This window comes from Gopherus evgoodei, chromosome 2 (genome assembly GCF_007399415.2).
Source record: "Gopherus evgoodei ecotype Sinaloan lineage chromosome 2, rGopEvg1_v1.p, whole genome shotgun sequence".
In the NCBI taxonomy this organism is placed as follows: Eukaryota; Metazoa; Chordata; order Testudines; family Testudinidae; genus Gopherus; species Gopherus evgoodei.
Genome location: NC_044323.1, coordinates 185,893,966 through 185,918,028, shown reverse-complemented (window position 1 = coordinate 185,918,028; position 24,063 = coordinate 185,893,966). Strand labels below are relative to the sequence as shown.

General features: G+C 41.0%; 1 protein-coding gene across 3 annotated transcripts in view; it reads right to left on the bottom strand.

The window, feature by feature from the left end:
* CDKAL1 (CDK5 regulatory subunit associated protein 1 like 1) overlaps positions 1-24,063 on the bottom strand; it is a 654,086-nt gene that overhangs the window by 379,946 nt on the left and 250,077 nt on the right. For all 3 annotated transcript variants that reach the window (XM_030552528.1, XM_030552526.1, XM_030552527.1), the window contains exon 9: positions 4,056-4,159. In XM_030552528.1, coding sequence (XP_030408388.1) covers positions 4,056-4,159 — 104 coding nt within the window. The remainder of the gene's footprint in view (positions 1-4,055; positions 4,160-24,063) is intronic.

Here is a 24,063-nt window from a genome sequence, read left to right as displayed (position 1 = left end):
CCGGAGGCAAACTCGCGTCGTGGTAATCGGGACGTGGTGCAGTCAGAGGATGAGCTCGGAAATCGCCCAGAACCTGGATTCCGGCAGGTACGCTCTGGTGTGAGTGGAGTCCAGAACTGCTCCTATGAACTCTATTAGTTGCGTCGGAGACAGGGTGGACTTGGTTTCGTTCAAGAGGAGGCCAAGATTGAGGAAGGCCCCCCTGACGAATGACACCTGGGTCTCCACCTGCTCTTTGGAGTGGCCCTTTATGAGCCAGTCATCCGGGTAGGGGAATACCTGGATGCTCCGCCTGCGCAGGAAGGCCGCCACGACAGCCATGCACTTCGTGAAGACCCTTGGAGCAGCTGACAGGACGAACGGGAGCACTGCGAACTGCAGATGGGCGTCAGCCACGACAAACCTGAGGTACCGACAGTGTCGGGGAATTATGGCAATGTGGAAATAGGCGTCCTTTAAGTCGAGGGCAGCATACCAATCTCCTGGATCCAGGGAGGGAATAATCGAGGACAGGGAGACCATGCGGAACTTGAGCTTTTGCACAAACTTGTTCAGCCGCCGCAAGTCTAGGATGGGTCTCAGGCCCCCTTTCGCCTTCGGTATTAGGAAATATTGGGAGTAGAGGCCTTTGCCCCTGAGCTCCCAAGGGACTTCCTCCACCGCCCCTACCTCCATGAGGGACTTCACTTCTTGACTTAGATGTTGCTCATGAGATGGGTCCCTGAAGAGGGACAGGGAGGAGGGCTGATGGGGCAGGAGGGAGGAGAACTGGATAGAATATCACCTCTCTACTGTGAGGAGCACCCAGCAGTCCGACATGATTCGGGACCAGGCATGGCAGAAGGGGGACAGACGTGACCCAAAGGTAGGGGTAGAAGGATCCAGAGTCTTGATAGGTAGGTCGTCCTCAACTGTATGGTGGTCTCGATTGACCGGACACCTGGCCGGAGGGGTGGCGTTGGTGACACCTCCTGCCATTTCTGCCCTGCCTGTGCCCCAGCTCCTGGCGAGTCTGAGGCTGGTAAGGGCGTGGGGCCATCTGCGGCCGAAACTGCATGCACTGGGTCGCAGGGGTACGCAAGCCCAGCGAGCGAAACACAGCCCGTGAGTCCTTTAGGCTATGCAGACACTTCTCTGTCTTTTCGGAAAACAACCTCTGCCTCTCGAAGGGGAGGTCTTGAATGGTCTGCCGGACCTCATAGGGCAGGCCCGAGACCTGGAGCCAGGCTCCCGCTGCATGACCAGGCCCGTGGCTAGGGTGCGCGAGGCTGAGTCCGCCGCATCTAAGGCAGCCTGGAGAGAGGCTCAGGAGATCAGCTTCCCCTCTTCCACTAGGGCCGAAAACTCTGACCTCGAGTCCTGGAGAAGGAGCTCCGTGAACTTAGACATAGCTAAGCACGTGTTATGACCATATCGGCTTACAATTGCCTGTTGGTTGGCAATGCGGAGTTGGAGGCCTGCCATGGAGTACACTTTTCTGCCAAAGAGGTCAAGTCTTTTAGCGTCCCTGCTCTTTGGTGTTGACCCTGACACCCTTGACGCTCCCGTTGGTTGGCCGCATGCACCACCAGGGAGTCCGGGGAGTGGGCGTACAAGTGTTCCTGCCCTTTAGAGGGGACGAAATAGCGCCGCTCTGTTCTCTTGGCAGTAGGGGCCAGTGAGGCTAGCGTTTGCCATAAGGTGCGGGACGTATCCGCTATAGACTATCAGCGGAAGGGCGACCCTGGATAGCCCTGAGGGAGTCAGGATGTCTACTGCAAGGTAGGCATCCACTTCGATTTCCTCAGCTTGGATTGCGAGGCTCTGAGCTGCTTGCCAGAGCAGTTGTTGGCGGATTCGAGTGTCCTCCAGGGCCGGTGCCGCAGCTGTGCCCAAGACCGCTTCGTCCAGGGAAGACGATGAGGAAATTACATGGACCGGCCCTTCCTCCGGTGCGTGCAGTCCTTCGTGGTCCTGCGGCACACGGTACTGTGGTTGCGGGGCCAGTTCCAATTCCAACTGCGGCACCATGACTGGTACCGGGGTTGCCAGTGAGCAGCTTGGCATATCGGGCGGTGCCTGCTGAGACCGAACCGAAGCCACTGCTGGTGCTGCTGCCCGGCTAGAGGGTGCTGAACTTGGATATGGCACGTCCCTGCCCGGTGACGGTGAAGGAGGCAGCTGAGCAGGGGCCACCAACACCGAGGAGACCGAGGTTGACCTTGATCGAGGACCAAACACCTGGCCTACTGACTGGTGGTAGGCCCAGGGGGTCCAAAAGGGCCAGTGCGAGTACGGATGCCATTGTTGCTGCCACTGTGGGTAAACGCTGGTGGCTTGCCTCGGAAACCGATCTCCTGCTCCGTGACCGGCTGGACCAGTAGGAGTCTGCCTCTGAGTCTGAGGTCTCTGAGTATGAGTACCTGGGGGGAAGCAGCAGCCGGTGCCGCTGGAGAGCGGTGCTGAGGCAGCAGGGAGCCTCTAATCTGGTCTGGTGCTGCCTTAGTGGTGCGGTGCGGGGAGGGAGGCGACAGCATGGCCAACTTGTCCCTAGATTGTACCGGGGGGCGGGCCGCGGTAGGCAACTCCCTATGGTGCGGGGAGGCCGGCGCCGGGAGTCCCATCAAGTCTGAGGCCACCTCGAATGCCTCTGGTGTCGAAGGGAGGCGCAAGTCTCCACTGAGGTCCGGGGATCAAGGCCGGTCCAGACTCGACCGCCCTCTCTGTGGTGCGGGAGTTGACGGAGCAGCCAAGGGCTGTAGCCCAGCCTGTCCGCTTGCACCCGCGGACGGCGTCGGCCTCGGGTCCTGGTGGAGTAACCATTCCCTCACCGGCTTTCTCTTCTTACTGGGCACCGGAAACGGTGAGTGGTGCTGCACTGAGGCCGACTTCCTATGACCCGACTCTGTCCGGTGCCGGGTCTTAGACAACTTGGGCTGGGCCCTAAATCCTGATGCCGGTGCTGGGGTGCTCTGCACCGAGGAAGACGTGCTGGGCACCACCTCGGCCAGCTCCGGGTTCAAGGGTGGCCGCAAGGCAGCCTCCATCAGGAGGCTCTAAGTCTTTAAGCCCTGTCTTTAAGAGTTCTTGGGCTGAAGCCTCTACAGATAGAGCACTAGTCCTTCCGGTGGCTCTCTCCGAGGCACCTCAAACAAGCAGGGTGCGGTTCACTCTTGGGCATGAATTTCCCGCAGTCCTTGCAGAGTTTAAACCCGGGAGACCCGGGCATGGCCCAGTGGACAACGAAACTTGGGGGGGGGGGGAACTACCAAGAACTATATACAATGACCTAAGTAAACTGACTATAACGTAACTATATACACAGACTATACAAAAGGATAGGACACTGCTAACTTGCTATGCACAAGAGAAATTCCAGCTAGCCGTCGCCAGCAGTAAGAAGGAATTGAGGGGATGGAGGGTCAGCGGGCCCCTTTATAGGGTGCAGTAGTGGCGCCACTCCAGGGGGCGCCAGGGCCGACCTTACGGACACTGCTAGGGGAAAATCTTCCGGCTGGCGTGCACGCAGCACATGCACACCTACTTTGAATGGACATGAACAAGCACTCGAAGAAGAACCACAGCATCTTAAGAACTCTATTGAGGTTTTAATGAAATTTGCTTTTACTGTAAGCACACATTCTATGCAAAATAATTGTTCTTCTTACTACTTTACAATACATAAAGTGAAGGATTAAGAGCCACTAAAATTAGTTTTAAAACACAAGCAATTTTTATTGTGTCACATAAAAGGATCTGAAATGAGAAAACTTTTCCCCTCCTATTTTTAAGAAGGGCACCAAAAAAAATTTCAAATCATCATCATGAATAAACCTTGAGATGGACCTTTTTATAGACAAGATTAAGACCAATAAAATACTCCTGAAAGTACTGGTGCATAATGTAATGAATGCAGGAATTAACTGCAGCGGGCACCAGCAAGCACACTTAGAACATATTTGTAATACAAATAATACATTAACCTACTACCAAGTTTATCTCATAAAAAGGAAATTACCTGTGGGAGTAAGATCTTGTAATCTTAAAGTTGATTGAGATAATTGAAATAACCTTACCTTGAAAAGACTGTTTTGCCCTGTCCACTAGTTCTTCAATTGGATAACTTGCTAGGTCTCCTCTGGCATGCTTGGTTTTGCAATAGGTACATGCATTGAGACACCTATTTAAAGTTTAAAATACATTAGTTTACTGTCAAAAAACCCTTCCCAATACTTTAATACACACAATTGTAGCAAAACAAAAATATACAAAATACAACTTTTATACGTAGAAATGCAAAGGCACTACTAGCTTAATTAAAAAAGAACCAAAAAACATTTTCACACCAGTAAATATGCCATATAAATTGGTCTAGTTTATTCTTCCTCCCTATTTTAAAGAGATAACCAAAGTAGTTTACTCAGACTTTAAAAATCAAATGGTTAAACCCTACAGCCAGTGAAATTTTGTGCAAGGACTGCAGATCAGTAATCAAGGTCTTTCTAAAAAGTAACAGGCTCAAGAGATTTTCACATGAAAGCCCTTTTTACAGTTTGAATTTTTGGCTATATTTCCCACCATTGCCTTCCAGTTTCAGCTCCTGTGATGGCAGGGATGATGCAAGTGCTAGGCCCAGCACCTGCTGCTTCTGGCTTTTCAGCACTGTTTTGTGCAGACTTGTCTACATTAGTGCTCCCACTGTTGCTAGTAATAGCAAGGGGTGAGCAATTTCAGTCAAAAATCCAGGTGCAGACTTACTCAGACTTTAGTGTTACCATAAAAAACAGAAATGCATGAGAATCTAAGGACTAAGCCACAAATTTCCAGCCTTTTAGTTTAGAAATCATACATGAGTTCCACAAGCAGAATTACAGCTCTATCATCTCTTAAGATATTCAAATACTCATTTAAGCCTTCATAAAATTTAGAAAAGAATTTAATGTGACAGATTCTTACCATTATCCTTAAACCATTTTGTACACTTTAGAAATCTTGAAAAATACAGTACATTTTCCCCTCTCCTGTGTCTTATTTGGCTTAACAATATTAATGTATGAAATAGTGAGGGCAGAATCATTAAATGAAAAGAGAGTTTGATGACCAATTGGGGGATGGGAAGCATTAAGAAAAACACCCATAAGAAACTGCAAGGACGTCAGTGTGTCTGATTTATCTGACAATATATTAAAGCCAGATTAGTTCATTGCAGCAAGGACAGAAGGATCATAAAATGCTCACTGCAAGCTTTTCTGGGATTAGTCTTGGCAGTGCCATGAACAGAGTAAGGCAGAAAGTTAACAGCAGCTTTTTTTAAAGCCGACATTTCCCAATAGCCATTTAGTAGGCAGAAGTATCAAGAAAGAAAAGAAAAGAAAAGAAAAAGTCACTCTTGTTCTTGGTTAAAAATAAATAATGTTCATTATCACAAACACAATACTACTTCAATATTATAAAGCATTTGGATGCCAGAAAGAGAGCAGTATGAATATATAGAAATCATTTTAAACAATAACTAATGAAATATAATATAGCCCAGAAGAGTTTTCTGAAGCATGCTAATAAAGATAAAGAAACACACCAAACAACTATATGACTGCATTTATCATTTGGGCATATAAACTGTGTTGCCATCTGTCAGGACGTCTGCAACCACAGGACTGGGAAACTTGTTGCTGGTGGCAGTTTTAAAAAAGTACATAACAATATCATGGCTACTTGCACGTCTTTGGTTTCCACTTATTCAGGATTGGGGCACCAATACTGCAGCCCAACTAGGACTAGGGACATAGGGAATTCAAGCAATTGAATGATGCCATTCAAATTGCATACAGAACTTTTATGGGATCCCAGATGGAAAATCAGAGTCTGGCATTCTGAATAGCTAATTTTACTGTCTCCCCAGTTTCAGTACCAAGCAAACAGGTCAGGTGAGGAGTGGCATATAGCAAGCAAAGTAATGAAAACCAAGCACATAAGGCTGCCAGGTCTTCTGGAGGTTTACAGCTGGGTCTCAGTGGCAAGGCAATCCTGAGGTGGCAGAGAAGGACGGTCATGCTCTGGCACCAGCTGTGGCCCTGGTATACATCTTGGCAGACAGGGAGCAGACACCAGAAATGACTATTTTTTACCTCAGTGAAAATGATTTGGGAGTTTGTAAGGAGGTCAACTTGATGATCAGGGCTTAGAAGGATCTGGGACAGATCTAGTATTTTTTAAATTCTTGAATTTAAACTCCCAGGCTCTTCTTTTGAAGGAGTTGGGCAGGTTTCCTTTGAGGAGGATTACTGAGAGGTCTCTAACACCTTCAAAAGATGAGTTTTGGGAGCTTAAATGGACTCAACTATGGTAATAAAACATGAGGGGTCTCACTTTATACTATCTTCCTAAAATTTCACAGCTTCTTAGCAATATTTTTTCTTTGCCCTGAATATGACATAAACCATGATATTTCCATTTTTAACTCTCAAGGCAACAAGGTAAAAAGCAAATGGAATAATTGAACATAAAGGCAACCAGACAATTGACTCCGGATATTAACAATAAAAAAGATGAGAAAGTGAATGGCAGTATCCGGATAATCCAGTATAACCAAATGTATGAAACTCAAAAATAAAACAGAACTACGAATAGCATAGTAGGGCAATTAACTTCAATTTTTTTAGCTGTCTGCACATCAGGTCATAAAAGTCCAAATAAATGAATCTCTCCCTCTCCTCTTGCTGTACCATTGGTGAGGATGCTAGTGTGACACATATTATTGCTCATATGTTTTTACTCAAGCAGTCATATTGGAATGTGAAAAAGCCTTAACTTCAGCAGGAATCCCAAATAGTAGTAGATGGGCCTCCAAAGGTTTAGGGTCAGTTTCAATAAGCATCTAATAGTTCACACATATATGATTCATGTTTAAATTATCCAAACTTAGATGGGATCCCTCTGACACTCCCCCAACCAGTTTTTCCCCAAAAGGCCTTGCTAGTACCCAGTCCTTCCTGCATAACCTCTTTCCTCTACAGACTGAATGGACTAGATTCCTCCTATCTTCAAAGGCAAGACTGATGGACTTGATTCTCCCTTCACAACTTGGGTTTAGTGGAAACAGACTCCTACCAATCCAACCTGGAACATCTGGTAATATATCACAAAACCACCATTTTTCATGATATTTCAAAAGTCCCAGCCAGAAGCTGCAAATGGGGGTGGGGGAGAGGGGAAGGGAGAGAAAGACCATTTCTCAAACATTTCATAGTAAGCAAGGTTTGATTCTAAAAACAGAACATCTGTGTTCAGAGGGAGAGAGAGAAAGGACCACTTTTCACACATTTTTATCAGAAACAATTCACCCATTCCTAATATAGAATAAAAATATTCTGTGACATTCATGTAGTCTAGTCTGCATCTTTCTTTTGGTAATCAAATTATATAGCAGAACAAAAGATGATACACTTTTAAAATTCCACTCTGAAATACAGAAAGGACCAATATTTACACACCATAATTTAAAATACTGTTTGGAAATATATTTCTTAGATCTCACTTGGCAAAAAGTGAATTTTAAAATGATTTTTTCAAGCTGCAGCTGATTGAAATAGATGCAATTTTCCATTAAATACTTACAAGAAAGAATTTGGCCTAAATACTTTTCAACAGATTCAAAAATAATCAGTCCTTGAACATGAATTTAAAACATACCATAAGCATCACAGAAAAATCAGTGCTTCTTTCAAGTAAGCCACCCCAGCACTGTATCTTATTAACTGAAACCCATCAGTAAAATGGCAAGGGACCTAAAATTGCTTTCTTGCTCAAATGAACCAAATTGTGAATCTCTCCTCTTAAAAATGACTCTGGAGCAAACTATCAGACCTACACACCTAGTGAATGGGACTGAAAAACAATATGCTGAAGCAACAGGAGAAATGTGTGTTTATGAATCACAAACCTACTTTAAATATTTGAAGTCTCTCTAAATGCTGCTGTGTATAAATAAAAATAAAACGTCAAAAAGATATTAAATACATTGATGTAAAATTATAAAGATTAATTAGCTTAATGCAAAAGCATCAAAAGTCTACTTTGGGTGAAATCTTCAAGTGACTTAGGACCTTACATCCTATTTTCAAATTTGCTTAAGTCAATAAGGCACTTTGTTCATGTCCCTGCAATTTTGAAGTGGAGAGATAGGGAATATAAGACTTTACTCCACTCAAGTGAATTTGTGCTTAAATGGTCTATTTTGTAAAAGAACACTTTTCATTTTTGAAAATTAAATATTTATCAGAAAAAATATACTGAAAATGAAAGGATATCCCTTACAGGAAGGCCCATTTAGGAACAACATTTATGACAGCAGAGGAATAAAGACTACTCCAATCTGTGGGGTTTTGCAGTAGATGAGAATAGTGGTATGTTTACACTGAAAACGCTACAGCAGCACAGCTGTACTGCTGTAGAGCTTCAGTGTAGATATAGCTATGCTGACAGCAGAGCTTCTCCAATCACCATAGGTAATCCACTTCCCCAAAAGGCAACCTAGCACTGTCTACGCTATGGGTTAAAGCAATATAACTATGTTTCCCAGGAGCATGGATTTTTCACACCTGAGTGACAAAGCTATACCAATATAAATTCTTACTGTAGACCAGGCCAGAGAACAGACACATTCAGCTGAAATCCTGGTTCCACTGAAGTTAATGGTAGGTTTGCCATTGACGTCTCTGGAGCCAAGATTTCACTATAAAATATTTAAAATGCTTTTCAATCCAAGGATCACCAAAGACTTTGAATTTTACAAATCACTTATAGATTACAAAATGCACTTCAACCATGTCTAGTAGTGCCAACCAATATTTACAACACGGAAAAATGAAGACGTTCTTAACCGTTTGGAAGTAATATAAAAATGTTAGGTAGGCAAAATGCAATTATTCAATTGGAAGTTAGTCAGAACACAAGTGTTAATACTTGTCTTACTGGAATGGGATTTTTAAGATTCAGAACATTTATAACAGTAATAAGGTTAAACATTTATAACAGTAATATTACAGTAATAGGGTTTAACATGATGTATATTTGCTAGAATTACATCTCCGTAAAACTCTGTATTGCACTTCAACAATTTTCTAATTTTTAGTGAATTGAGTTAAAATTGATTCAATGGCAAACACACACATTCATTTTACACATGAATGTCCTCTTAACCTTGACTTTCTGCAATTTTCCAACAGATTATTTCAATCTACTAAACAATAGGCAAGACTTTTTTTTTTTTTTTTTTTTTTTTTTTTACAGATTACTTTGTTTTTTAACTCTGCATTCGAAGTGCAGTCCTAACATTAATGTTCCAACATCACAATTAAGTGGGGAAAATGTACCTGTTAAAAAACAGGACTTCTCTGAAATTAGGATCGATCATATAAATATCTATTTAAGGTAAATAACCAAAATACTTAACATAAGAACAGCCGTACCGGGTCAGACCAAAGGTCCATCTAGCCCAGTATCTGTCTACTGATAGTGGCCAATGCCAGGTGCCCCAGAGGGAGTGAACCTAACAGGCAATGATTAAGTGATCACTCTCCTGCCATCCATCTCCATCCTCTGACAAACAGAGGCTAGGGACACCATTCCTTACCTAACCTGGCTAATAGCCATTTATGGACTTAACCACCATGAATTTATCCAGTTCTCTTTTAAACGCTGTTATAGTTCTAGCCTTCACAACCTCCTCAGGTAAGGAGTTCCACAAGTTCAGAAACGTCTTTGAAAAAAAACAATTTTACAAACCATATTTCTTAAAAGAAGAATATTTCAAGTAGAGTTGCTTCACTAATACTGAAGCTTCAACATGTTTCAGAGAAATTCCACACAGTGTGGAATGCTTATGGTTTAAACATTTCTCTCAAATTGCAATGCAATTATAGGATACTATTATTGGAGTAGATAATCCATCCTTTGCCCATCACCTGGGAGCAGGATGAACTTTTGAAAAGACAGCTTTCTTCTACAGAAGAGCCTAAGGGCAAGCTTTTTCCACTTGGTCATATCTCACCTATGATGGGGTGACTCTCCTATTTTATTTGGGGGTGGTTGTTCCATTGGTTTGATAGATCATAATCATATGATTTGTATTTTGTATTTTTAATGTGTGAATATTTTGTGTGAAACTCAACTCCCACACTCAAGTTGTGGGTGATTCAGGCACACACAGAACTGTATGTGTCACGGTGGCAACTGAATAATAATGGATCTTTGCACTTCTACCTAAATGGTCATAGAGCTCCCAAGGGAGACAGTGGATGTTTTAGCAACTTGGAAATTAGAATAAATACAACCATCCATTAAGAAAAAAGTCATAGTCTAGTAGTTTGAAACTGGGACCAGGTAACAAGATCTTCTAATTTTTTAACTATGACTCAGACAGAAGCGCCACACTCTGGCCTTAGGCAAGTCACATAACCTCTTTGATTCAATTCATTATTTGCAAAATAGGTATATCATCTATAACTACCTCAAAAGGCTGTGAGACAATCCGATAATGATTTTAAAGCACTTTCAATATAAAAGATCTATGTAAGTCTACTGAGTTAACCATATAGAAGCAAAGCAGCTATGTGCTACAATACCTTGGTTAACTATATAGTAGCTGCTTTTAAGGAAACAGCACCATAACATTCATTACAATATACTGCTGGAAATCAGGAAAAAGAGCATTTAAAAGAGTTAAACATAGCCATTTAAAATATCAACAAGCAGGGAGACTATATTATGAATTAATCTGTGATCACATTTTTCCTAGCTAGATACTGCTCCATACTCATTGCCCAAAATCTGTATTTTTTCTTCATGTACTTCACCTAATATCCCAACATCTCGACCAACATAGCTGTGTTAGCAGAAAACCCTAATGTAGATATAGCCATTGATCAGCTTCTGAATTTGGCCCAGCCACCACCGTAGGCATAGGCCTTGGTAAATGGAAAGGCTTTGCAGAGCACCCTGAAGATTCACAAATTTGAGCTCTATTGGAAGAATGAGGGAAGGCAAGGTGAAGACTACCCCTTCTTCCCCATACTGAGTTCACTCTACCAGCAGCCATTCAAGTCTATTACTCCTATCATAACACATGTGTACTTGACTGCTCAGAGTGAATAGGCACAGATGCGGCCTCTCAGACCACTAAAAGCTTATCTAACCTCAATATGCCATGTTTCCTCAGAGTGTGCAGTGTTCAGTACATTTCCCTGTATATAAGGAATACATAAGGAACACTGCAAATCCTGAGATTATATTTACCTTCTTAAGGCAATTGAAACATGTTTAGTGCTCAGCTATACATAGCTTTATAAATCTACCTTAAAACACATTTTATTATGAATTTGAGCTGCAACAACAGGTCAAAAGTACGTAGTAAGAGTTGAAGCACGTTTAGGGCTTTTGGAGGGGGATGTTTAAGGAAGATCAGTAAGTGATATCTCTGTATTTATTTAATTAAATATTGACTTTACTGCCAACTATAAATATGTATATAATTAATGATTAAACTCAAAAAGTTTTAAAAATAAGCTAATGGTTTGTTTTTTAATTCATGTGTACATTGAACTTAAACAGTATTCAAGGAAATAAAGCAAACTAAGAAAATGTATATTTCACCTCTTTCTAGAGTATTTTAATAGACAAAAAGAGCCTCAGCAATCCTTTGCAAATGATAGGGACATTCAAAGGCAAAACAATCAGTCAAACTTTTATATAAGCAATACACTTAGTACATCATGGATCAGCAAAAATTAACAGCGACTGAACCAGCTATATAGAAAACTGTTAAAAAGTAGACCACAGCCTGAGATAAGAGCTATTGTTTTCAGTTCCTGAATGTCTTTTGGGACAGAACCTTTTAAAGTGATGAAATCTCACAGGAAACATTAGGTTGCAGTCCATTCTGTAACATACAACAGGTATCAAACTCTGATTCTTGGGAAAAAAGAGATTGTTTTAACACTGGTCAAAACATCCGGGAGGGGGGTGGGAGATTATATTTCCGCAGTGTTGAAACTAGAAAGCTTAATTTAGACACTTTGAGATAGTTATCAGACACATTTCCCAAAAAAGCATTTGTAAAATGTCTGTGGGAAATGGGCCTGAATTGTCTGGGTAAAATAATAGTGAAAGCAATTGCATAATAGAAACAGAAATGCAACATTTATCCCTTGAAAAGAAGCTCTTCCCAATTATTTTGTCTATGCAAGGTTTTTTTGTCAAAACTTTCCCACCACTGCTACTATTGGTTAAGCTCTATCAGTAGCAATGGTGAAAAGCACCAGGATCATGTAGGAAAAGGAAATCGAAGTGTTGGCTACTAAATAACTGATCATTCTGAACTGCTCCATCTTTCTCTCCAATTTTCCTGCTCTAATGATGATTCAGCTGAGATGTCTTTTTTCTGTCTTAAAAAAAGTCTGACTTTTGTCTTACATTCATGCAGTTCTGTCTGTGTATCTCCTGAAGTGGGCTGTGTCTTGATGACTGGAATGGCCTAATTGCTCCCAAGTTACTTGTCAGCTTTTTATACTTTAATATTCTCTTTAACCATTCAACTCTGTGGCAACTCAAACTATTCCACCTCAATTATTGCCAATTCTAAGAGAAATTGTGGCTTGCTTGCTTCTCTCTCTTTTCCTTTTTATTTTTTTTTTAAACAAACAAGAACACCATAGTTTTTATGTATTTAGAGTTAAATTTAAAAATTGCATCTGATTATCACAGATTCTATTTTTTCTTTTTAGATGCCATTTTCTTTGCAGGATTAGCTATAGACAGGGTCAGACATTTAAAAGAAAATAAAAGACTACAAATGTACATTTGCTTCATGTAAAAACTGGAGCATAAAAAAACAGGACAGAAAGTCCAATGGGGATTCAGGCTCTCACAAGCATTCTAGGCACCATAGTCCGGAAAATGCAGAAGATACCCTGCTCCTGAATATTAAGAAATATGAATACACAGAAAAATAGAGGTACTAATCTAAATGAACAGTCATTGGTGGAAAAAAAGGACAACCAAAAAGGGAGAAAAAGAGCCAGCAAAAGCAGATCAGCAGTTAGATTATTTTAGGGACCAGCTCAACTCCCACTAAGCAAATGGGAGCCCAGCTAAGGTTGCTCTCAAGGATAATTACCTTTGCCAAATCTTAAGTGTTTACTTTGTCATTTTAATGTTCCTTTGGCAGTCTTTTTAATAAATATATATTGCATTATATTCTCATTCTAAAAAAAATAAAGGCAGAACAAAATCTATAGAACGGAACTACATGATAAAGAGCACTAGATGGCTTTCAGAATTAGACCATCGGGTGGAAATCCTGGCCCCACTGAAGTCAATGGGAGTTTTGCCATTGATTTCAAAGAAGCCAGAATTTCACCTTGACTTACAGAATGTACAAGTCAATGAGGCAAGGAATCACATTGTTCAATAAATCAGGAAGGTTTCCTTCCTGGGGCAAGAAAAATACTTTCACAGATACCATTAACTTTCCTCTAGGGGTTTAAGATCAAGGTTACTCTGGTACTAGAACTGTGTGAAACAAACAAATTTTGGTCAGTCAATCTCGGCAGGTTTGTACACCTTCAGATTTCCTTGGAATTGTGTCTATGAGAACCCAAATGGCAAACAGATCTCACTGAGAGCCTGGCAAAATTAGTAAGTTTGTTATGAATTTCCCCTTGGTCATACTTGGATTCTCATGAACCCAAAATTCACTGCTAACCTTAGGGAAACAAACCCAGGTGAAACTAGCACAATTGAAGCAGGAATTAAAAAGGAGGAAAACTGAATTGATTGTGACTAACAACAGAGATGTGGAGCAACTCAACTATCACATCTGTAACAGGTACTAAAAGAAAAAGGCTGTTATGTGGGTATACATGTATGGTCCACTGCCAAAAGCAGATTATAAAACTTGTAGACCTCGGTTTTGATCTCAGTGAAACGCACAGAGGCATCGTCTATTCCATTAAATTACACATTTCAAAAGGTAATGTAAGTCAGAGGATAAACAAAGAACAGTTTCATCTGATCTATATAGCTCATAAAGATTAACCCACGTACTTCTTAAATATTTATAGTATTATTCCTTAAATAAAAGCAAATTTATTTCCACAGTCTATCATTACCCACACCAATGGATTCATGACAGGAAAGTAATTCATAATTAAGTAAAACATAATGAGCATCACCACTATAGACTACTAAAGGCAAATGGAAGCATGAGGTGGGTTGGTCATAAATAGAAAGAGGAGGAAGCTAAAAGTTTCTAAATGCAGGGGGTACAGTAACATTGTTTATAAAAAAAGTCTTTAAAAGATTTTAGATGATATTAAAGAAAATATAGAAAACGAAAAAAGTTCTGCTTGTGATTTTTTTTTTCCTTTCTTATAAAGAAATCTTCAAAGTTAACTTTCTTGGCCCCACATACACTTTTAAATCAGAATTACGGAGAAAATCAAATCTTGACTTCCCTGCTTTTTGCTGAAGGACTTATGAACAGGCATGAGAGCTTTCTCCATCGTATTTGTGGGACAACTAAGGTGGTGGAAACCCTAAAAGACCAGTGGTGTAAAAGCACAAATATACCATTCAACTGCTCTCATATATACCTGGAGTCACGAAATGTTTACTACCCAAAACCTCAGTCCTAGCACTTGTTGACAGAGACTGTGCATGTCTTTTTCTCTTCTAAAGATATATTTTCCCCAAAACACAGAAAGAGACCAAAAAGCAGGTCCTACTCTTGTTGTTTGTATTTCATCACTGTTTTCATATAGCGTACCAGAGATCTACTGCCTACAATCTGTTTCTCAGCAAGAACAGCCTTATTCTATGGCAATTTCTTATTTGAAATTCAGTTGGCAGTTGGAAATATTCTTTTCCATAGGAGGTGCACATTATCGCCAGATTGTTCAACTTGATACAATAATAATGGCTGTAGCACAGAGATTGAAACAAGAGTTATATTATGTGGAAGAACAGTGAATAACTTTAGATTTGCAGTTGCTATTGACCCTATAGCATTGACCAGGGAGGCTTTACAGAGAACAACTGACAACGTAGACCAGGAAAGCAGAAAAATTCAGACTGAAGATAACATGGAGAAAACAAAACACTGGAAGACAAGAAGAAGGGGTGAAGATTGAAGTCAGAGACAAAGAACTAGAACAAGTGGATCTTGGATGACTAGTACTCATAGAATATCAGGGCTGGAAAGGATCTCAGGAGGTCATCTAATCCAACTCCCTGCTCAAAGCAGGCCCAATCCCAAGACAGATTCTTGCCCCAGATCCCTAAATGGCCCCCTCAAGGATTGAACTCACAACCCTAGGGTTTAGCAGGCTAATGCTCAAGCCATTGATCTATCCCTCCCCCCTGAGGAACAGGAACTGTGATGATGACATAAAAAGGTGAATGGGAATAGCCATTACAACATTTGGAAAACTGCAACATCAGGAAGGCTAAAGACATTTCAATTAAAAAAAATCATCCTATATGAGACAGCTATCAAGCTGATACTGCTGCAGGGGCCAGAATGCTGGAGTATGAGGAAAACTGACATATGAGACATTGACTGCAGAAATGAACTGGCTAAGGGGAATACTGAAAATGTCAAGGCTGCAGAAAATAAAATAAAAATGAAGTGATAAGAAAATGACTAGGGCAAGAAATAACACTGTTATGGAAGAGTCAGGAAAGAATTGTAATGGTTTGGACATATGTCAAGAATGAAACTGGGAAGGACACCACACATGGGGATATACACTAGAGTGCAAGGAATTATAGATAGAGGAAGACCAAAGACTAACTGGATGGAAACAGTGATGAATGACATAGAACATAAGGATGCCTTTGCTTTGCCACATATGCCACACTTGTTTCTTCATTTTAGAGTACTTTTATGCTACCTCTCACAATCCTCTTTTTCCATTTTGACTCAAGCTGTTTTGTAGGTGTATTAAAAGATAAACTTTCCTTCTAGTATTAAATTTTTGGAACTTAATAAATGATGCTATCTCAGTACATCTCCATACAATATACAATGTCTTATCGTTTAGCACATACAATGCTACAGTGGATAAGTTCTATAAATATAGGGCCAAATGCAAATTCATATTTAGTGGGTATAATTTCCATAGAAGTCTCTGTGACAAATTCAGAAGTGGTTTAACTTGAATGTCATGTACATGTTAGATATTAGTCAGTCATAAAATACCTAGAAAATATAACTTGCACCAAATAGGCTTTTGGTGGGTGTGCAAAACATATTTATTCATGAAAACAGCCGAATGGAATATGTGCTCCATGAACTGAAACAAAAAGGAAAATTTATTATAAAGTAACCCCATCCCTTTTATTTTTTCCACTCCAGACACTTTATTTTGTACTCTTCTGTTAGTTTCTTTTCCTGCCACCCATACACCCTTTGAAATCCTCGGAGTACAAAGCTTGGTCCTACACACAAAGGCTTTATCTAAACTAGAATTTAAAGATGTGGTAGAAGATGTTAGCTAACAGGTTCTGAGGATCTACTGCAGAAGGGCAGTAGATGCTTTCACATGTGCTCAGCTGGCCAAGTTGAAATTTAAGATCCCCTTATAAATAACAGACATAAATTAATTCAATACAGCATTAATTACACTCATTCATGCTGACTGGATGCCAATACTAGTGTATGTTATCATTACCATTTACACCAAACACACCACAATCATTTAAATCACCACTGAATTAGGGCCAGGAATTGTTATTATATTACTGTAATTTACATCACTACATTAACTCATTCAGCAATGTTGAATCATGAAGCTGGAGTTTTAGAAAATTTTATTTATGGCATGAATTAATTCACATACAATTACAATTTTTTCTCTGCTATAACTTTTTTTAAACCTCTCATTTTGGCTCCTGGTTACATGTCTGAGTGGTGAAGTAAAAAAGTAATATAAATTAAATTTACAGCATTAAGTTTTAATTTTCTAGAGAAATATTTTTTAAAGACAAAAGGCTTCTGAATGAGGAGTAATATTAAATCAATACCAATATTAAGATCAGGCATGAGTATTTGTTCCATAACTTTGGAAAGCAACAGAATAATCAAGCAAAATCTAATTTGGAGAAAACGCAGTGTACATCAATGTCAAGGACAGTTTATCCAACAAAGAAGTACAAAGGACTGGAAGAATAAAGATGATTAAGCAAATCCTGTTGTAAACACTTTCCCAGCTGCAATTTTTAGTCTAATATCAGCACTAGATGCTGAGCCACAATCTACTTTCTGAAAAACAAGCAACGTTTTGAAGGAAAGCTACAACACACCATGCTCGTGACTCACACACTTATGCAACAAAACCAAAAACCACTAAATGTTTCTCTCTTAAAAACAAGACACTAAGTCTGGCATTAGCCTACAATGCAAAAGACGTGATTGTTGGACACTTGCATATTAGCTTAAAAATAAGTTAGATAAACATGTGATGGGTGACAATTTTCATACTTCCCATGCATCTGAAGAAGTGGTTTTTTTAACCCACGAAAACTTATGCTCTGATAAATCTGTTAGTCTTTAAGGTGCCACAAGACTCTTTGTTGTTTTTGTGGATACAGACTAACACGGCTACCGCTGATAATTTTCATGCGTGGCCTTTGCTTAAATTATTCTTTTCTTAATGTCCACACACATCAACAAAATGCCTAAAAAAGTGCTAGATATCAGTTTGCTTCTGTTGACTTAAAAATAATTTAAAAAAGTGTGCACAGCTACTTTAGGAAGAATAGAAACTCATGTCTTCCAGCAGGAATTCAGAAAATAGTAAGAAAAGAATGCAAGTGTCCCTGTAAGGGTACGTCTACACTACGAGATTATTCCGATTTTACATAAACTGGTTTTGTAAAACAGATTGTATAAAGTCGAGTGCACGCGGCCACACTAAGCACATTAATTCGGCGGTGTGCGTCCATGGTCCAAGGCTAGCGTTGATTTCCGGAGCGTTGCACTGTGGGTAGCTATTCTGTAGCTATCCCATAGTTCCTGCAGTCTCCTCTGCCCCTTGGAAATCTGGGTTGAGATCCCAGTGCCTGGGGCAAAAATCATTGTCGCAGGTGGTTCTGGGTAAATGTTGTCAGTCATTCCTTCCTCCGGGAAAACAACGGCAGACAATCATTTCGTGCCCTTTTTCCCCGGATTGCCCTGGCAGACGCCATAGCATGGCAACCATGGAGCCCGTACAGCTTTTTTTTTTTCTTTTTCTTTTTCTTTTTCTCTTTTTTTTTTTTTTTTACTGTCACCGTATGTGTACTGGATGCCGCTAACAGAGGCGTTACTGCAGCGCTACACAGCAGCATTCGTTTGCTTTTGCATGATAGCAGAGACGGTTATCAGTCGTTCTGTATCGTCTGCTGCCATTGTAAATTGGCAGTAAGATGACGGTTATCTGTCATTCTGTACTGTCTGCTGCTATCATGGGTGCCCCTGGCTGAGGTCAGCCGGGGGCGCAAAGGCAAAACTGGGAATGACTCCCCGAGTCAATCCCTCCTTTATGGTTTCTAAAAATAGAGTCAGTCCTGCCTAGAATATGGGGCAAGTGTGCTAGAGAACCAGTGTATCAGAGAGCACAGCTGCTCCGTGTCAGATCCCGCAGAAATGATGAGCTGCATGCCATTCACGGGGGGTGCCCCTACAACAACCCCACCTGTTGCTTCCCTCCTCCCCCAACCTTCCTGGGTTACCGTGGCAGTGTCCCCCCCATTTGTGTCATGAAGTTATAAAGAATGCAGGAATAAGAAACTGACTTGTTAGTGAGATAAAATGAGGGGGAGGCAGCTTCCCGGTGCTATGATAGTCCAGGCAGGACATTAAACGGTGCAGAGGAGAGGAGCCTAGCATCCCGCTGCTATGATAGTCCAGGCAGTACAGAATCTTTTCTTTACACATGAAAGGGAGGGGGCTGATGGAGCTCAGCCCCCAGTTGCTATGATGAGGATGGTCACCAGCCATTCTGTACCATCTACTGGAAATGACCAGGAATCATTCCTACTTTTACCCAGGCATCCCTGGCCGACCTCACCTGAGGCAAGCCAGGAGCACTCACGGGCTGATGGTGACGACGGATAGCAGTCATATTGTACCATCTGCCACCAAGAAGGGGAGAGGAGCAAATACTGCTCTTCACTGCTGCAGCATCACGTCTACCACCAGCATTCAGTAGACACTGAAAAAAGTCAAGAAACAATTTCTTTCCCTTTTCTTTCACGTGGTGGGGGGAGGGAGTAAATTGATGAGCTATACCCTGAACCACGCTGGACAATGTGTTTGAACCTACAGGCACTGGGAGCTCAGCCAAGAATCCAAATAGTCTTCGGAGACTGCTGTGGACTGTGGGATAGCTGGAGTCCTCAGTACCCCCTCCCTCCCTCCACGAGCATCCATTTGACTCTTTGGCTTTCCGTTACGCTTGTCATGCAGCACTGTGTAGCCTGGAGATTTTTTTCAAACGCTTTGGCATTTCGTCTTCTGTAACGGAGCTCTGATAGAACAGATTTGTCTCTCCATACAGTGATCAGATCCAGTATCTCCTGTACGGTCCATGCTGGAGCTCTTTTTGGATTTGGGACTGCATCGCCACCCGTGCTGATCAGAGCTCCATGCTGGGCACACAGGAAATGTAATTCAAAAGTTCGCGGGGCTTTTCCTGTTTACCTGGTCACTGGCATCCGAGTTCAGATTCCTGTCCAGAGCAGTCACAGTGCTGCACTGTGGGATACCGCCCGGAAGCCAATACCGTCGATTTGCGGTCACACTAACCCTAATCCAATATGGTAATATCCATTTTAGCGCTACTCCTCTCGTTGGGAAGTAGTACAGAAACCGATTTAAAGAGCCCTTTATATCGATATAAAGGGCCTCGTAGTGTGGATGGGTGCACCGTTAAATCGGTTTAACACTGCTAAAATTGGTTTAAATGCGTAGTGTAGACCAGGCCTAAATTAGATAGATGAAGTTCAGTATATCAAATTACATTGGCAGAGGGCTGGGCTGGGGATTTCCAATGGGGGTAACTTCAGTCCACCAGCAGGGGATCAGAATACTGGGATTTCAGTTCTTCTTACCTGGGGGCTGAAGAGATTTACAACATTGCACAGGAAATGATTTCAAAAGAATGCTGAAAAGGTAACAACACAGTGGGACATATGCAGCTTGTCATGAAAACAGGAGGTTATTGAAAGGTAAATACCTAATATAGAAACTAAGCATTGGGGAATGACACTTTAAGGTAATTCTGTTTTAGGCATTTACACCATGCCAGTCACCTGGGTCAAGGCTTTCTGTTGATATGTCTAGCATCCATCAAATGTGTCATTCCTTTCCCTGGGGAGAAAATGGTGATCATTTTTGTTTTTGTTTACATTTATTTATGATGTACTTTCATTACTAAGGTTAACAACATGTATGTTGCACTTGGAACAGAAGTAGTGGAGTTTGCACAGGAGTGTGTCCCACAGGTTTGGGTTAGTCCCCAAAGAAACAGGATTTGTCTGCATGGTGTGGCAATGCACAATATGGTGGTCTGCTTTCTAAAGTGCATTAATGTGTTGCACACTATTTAGTAAATGTAGACTCTGCTGATGCACACTAAAAGCTCCCTGGTGTGCTTTAACATACTGCGCTTCAAACAATACTACATTAAACTGCACCAGCAGGATCTAAACAGGCCCGTTAGTCCACAGCATGTTAGTGTGCTTTAGAAATCACCACTCCATAGTGCACACTGCCATGCCATCTGTCAACAGCACAAATGAGCTTTCCCCTTTCACTGCGCGGTTTCATTGTGCCCCAGAGATGGAGTTGATGACAGTGGTTTTCATTATGGAGTGTGGGGGTGATACTTTCAGTATTTTGGGCACAACCCCTTCAGAGACTTCAAGGTAAGAACCAAGGATCTTAAACCTGACAATATTCTATGGGGAGCTAAAGTAGTTTGGTTATAAGATCGTGTGTTAGAGCCAGCCATGTCTGACTTAGGGACTGAAACACTCCTAAATAAAGGACAGCTTGGCACAAAAATAGGCAGAAGTAATACTCAATAGGAAACAGTGGGACACATGCAGCTTGTCATGAAAACAGGAGGTTAATTAAAGGGAAAAATAAAACTGGCAGTTCTTACACAAGCGAGAATGTAGGTGAGGTAGTATTTTTATTGAACCAACATCTATTGATGAGAGAGACAAGCTTTCGAGCTGCACATAGTGTCACAGCTAAAAACAAGGTCGAAGAGATAGTTTAGCATAAGTAGCTAGCATGCAGTCTAAGGAACCGTTCAAGATGAAATGGACCATTAATCTGTAAGCACCTAGAGGACAACAGGATAATAAGGAACAGCAAGCATGGATTTGTCAAAAACACATCATGCTAACCCAACAAATTTTGCTTCTTTGACAGGGTTTGGATGGGGGAAAGCAGTAGACATAATATATCTTGATTTTGTAAAGCTTTTAATATAGTCCCCACCTGACTTTCTCATAAACAAACTAGAGAAATGCAGTCTAGATTAAATTACTATAAAGTGCGTGCACAATTGGGTGAAAGACTACTCAAACTGGGAGGACATATATAGTGGGGTTCCATAGTGGGCTGTTCTGCAACTCATATTATAGTTTAGTCTTAAGAAAAGAGGACTGAGTGGGGGACCGGATAACAGTCTTCGAATATGTTAAGGCTGTTATAGAGAGGACTGTGATCAATTGTTCTCCACGTACACCGAAGGTCTGACAAGAAGTAATGGGCTTAATCTGCAGCAACAGATATTGAAATTCGATATTAGGAAAAACTTTCTAACTATAAGGGTAGTTGAGCTCTGAAATAGGCTTCCATTTCCCACTAACATTCTGGAGCACCCAGCTTGACTAATAACTAAATTTCTGTTTGCTTAAAGTGCTCTTTCTTCTTTTACATAGGCTGATTGATTAGTCTCCCATAGGTCCAGCAAAATCCAAAACCAGTACATCTCGATACGTTCCACTCAGAATAATAAAGAACAGATAGCACAGTTATTCTGTGCTAAAGAAACTAACCAAGCTTCTCCCTGTTGGTACGCCGGGCCTGCACTCTCACACTTAGAACTGATAAAAGGTAAGGCAGATCACTCTCAGCTGACTGTGCAGCTAGACTGTACAAAAACTAGAAGTGTTACTACATTCTTACTCTCAGAGTCCTGTATGTGTCTCATTGCCTACTTATTTCTCAAACAACATTGATAAATTTTAGGTTAAGATTATTGTTAAGGTGGAAACATGGTTGAAGAGGGTTTGAGAAAACACACCTTTGTTATAGATTTGCTTAACCCAAGTTTTAGGTATGCTTGGAGATGTGAGACCATGCATGTGTGAGATGGACCCATGGTCTTCATGATAAACTCAACACAAATTTATTCTGTATGCATAAGATGTCTTCTCATTACAGACTCCCACCATGGGGTATTAAGTTCACAGTCATGAAGCCTTTGCTGTAATGGTAGACAGATGTGGTGTGGAATTCACTTCTCTTCAATATCCGTCCTCCTTTTAATCACCACCTTAATATTCACCCACAATACTCAAGAGTGTTTTCTTGTTTGTTTCTTTTGGGGAACAGTAAGACCCTTATATGTCCCACTCCCCTCCAACACCCTTTTTCTGATATACAATAGAATCTTTTTGATTTAAGAGTAGCTTTTTTAATAATTTTGAAAGTGATTGTTATTATGCAGCACCTTGAGCAACTCAGCAGGACGATGGTATGCAAAAAAATTATGAAAATTATTTAATGTTCCATTACTTGAATATGAAAAGCTATCATTACAGGATCTGTCCGGTAATTTTAAAATACCTACTTTTCAATGACTATGTTATCCAGGCTCCATTTAAATTCTCTAATTAGGAAATATTGACCTTAGTTGTGAGTTACAGTAAGTTGTACTGGAAAGAGACCACAGGCAAAAAAAAAAAAAAAAAAAAAAAAATCATAGATTGTTATTCTTTCCACTGTAAACAACTTTTTTTCCATCTCTCTGCTACAACAGTGTGGTTTCTGCAAGTTTTGAAATACTAACTTTTCAGATGCTATAACAAAAAATGAATGACAAGGCAAAGGTTGTGTGTGTGTGCAACTTTCAACAGAGACACACAATAGTGCCACCTATATATGTATTTTTTTAAGTACTGCATTAAAACAGAGCAGATACATATACTGTACATATAAATACATAAAATTAGAAAACAACAAAATACCAAAAAAAGAGGAAAGAACAGGCCATGCTAGCACAGGGATTGGCAACCTTTGGCACGCGGCTCGCCAGGGTAAGTCCCCTGGCAGGCCAGACCGGTTTGGCCGATCGCCGCTCCCACTGGCCACGGTTCACCACTGGGAGCCGCGATCAGCCAAACCTGTGGATGTGGCAGGTAAACAAACCGGTCCAGCCCACCAGGGGGCTTACCCTGGTGAGCCGCATGCCAAAGGTTGCCGATCCCGTGCTAGAACTAAACATGTAATTATAAAAAGTATGTATTTTAATATCAAAGACCAGATCCTCAGATAGTGTAATTATACATCAATTTACATTTCTTAAAAATCCAGCTCCAAGTGTCTATCCTGAACTGTAATTAGATGTACAAACTGAGGAAATCCAGCATAAGTATGTGTACTACTTAGGGTTGCCAACTCTGACTGAAGCTATTCTGGGAGATTCCACGCCCCCCCAGACATAACAATGTCATTTTCTTCAAATATACTATTAAAATCTCCCAGTTTGCTTTCAGTAGTCATTGGGATATCAATGTCAATTCCGGGAGACTCCAGGCCAATCCTAGGGGTTTGGCAACCCTTGTACTACTTGGTCACTATGTACAGAATGTTATATTCCAGTCAAAAATATTTATCGATCTTGAGTTCTAAAATCAAATGTCTACTATGAATTATGAGATGTATTAGTTTATACACAGTATCCTTAAAAATTATTTTTAACTATATAGTCTAATTACTCTTAAATGTAGGCACAAATCTCAGAC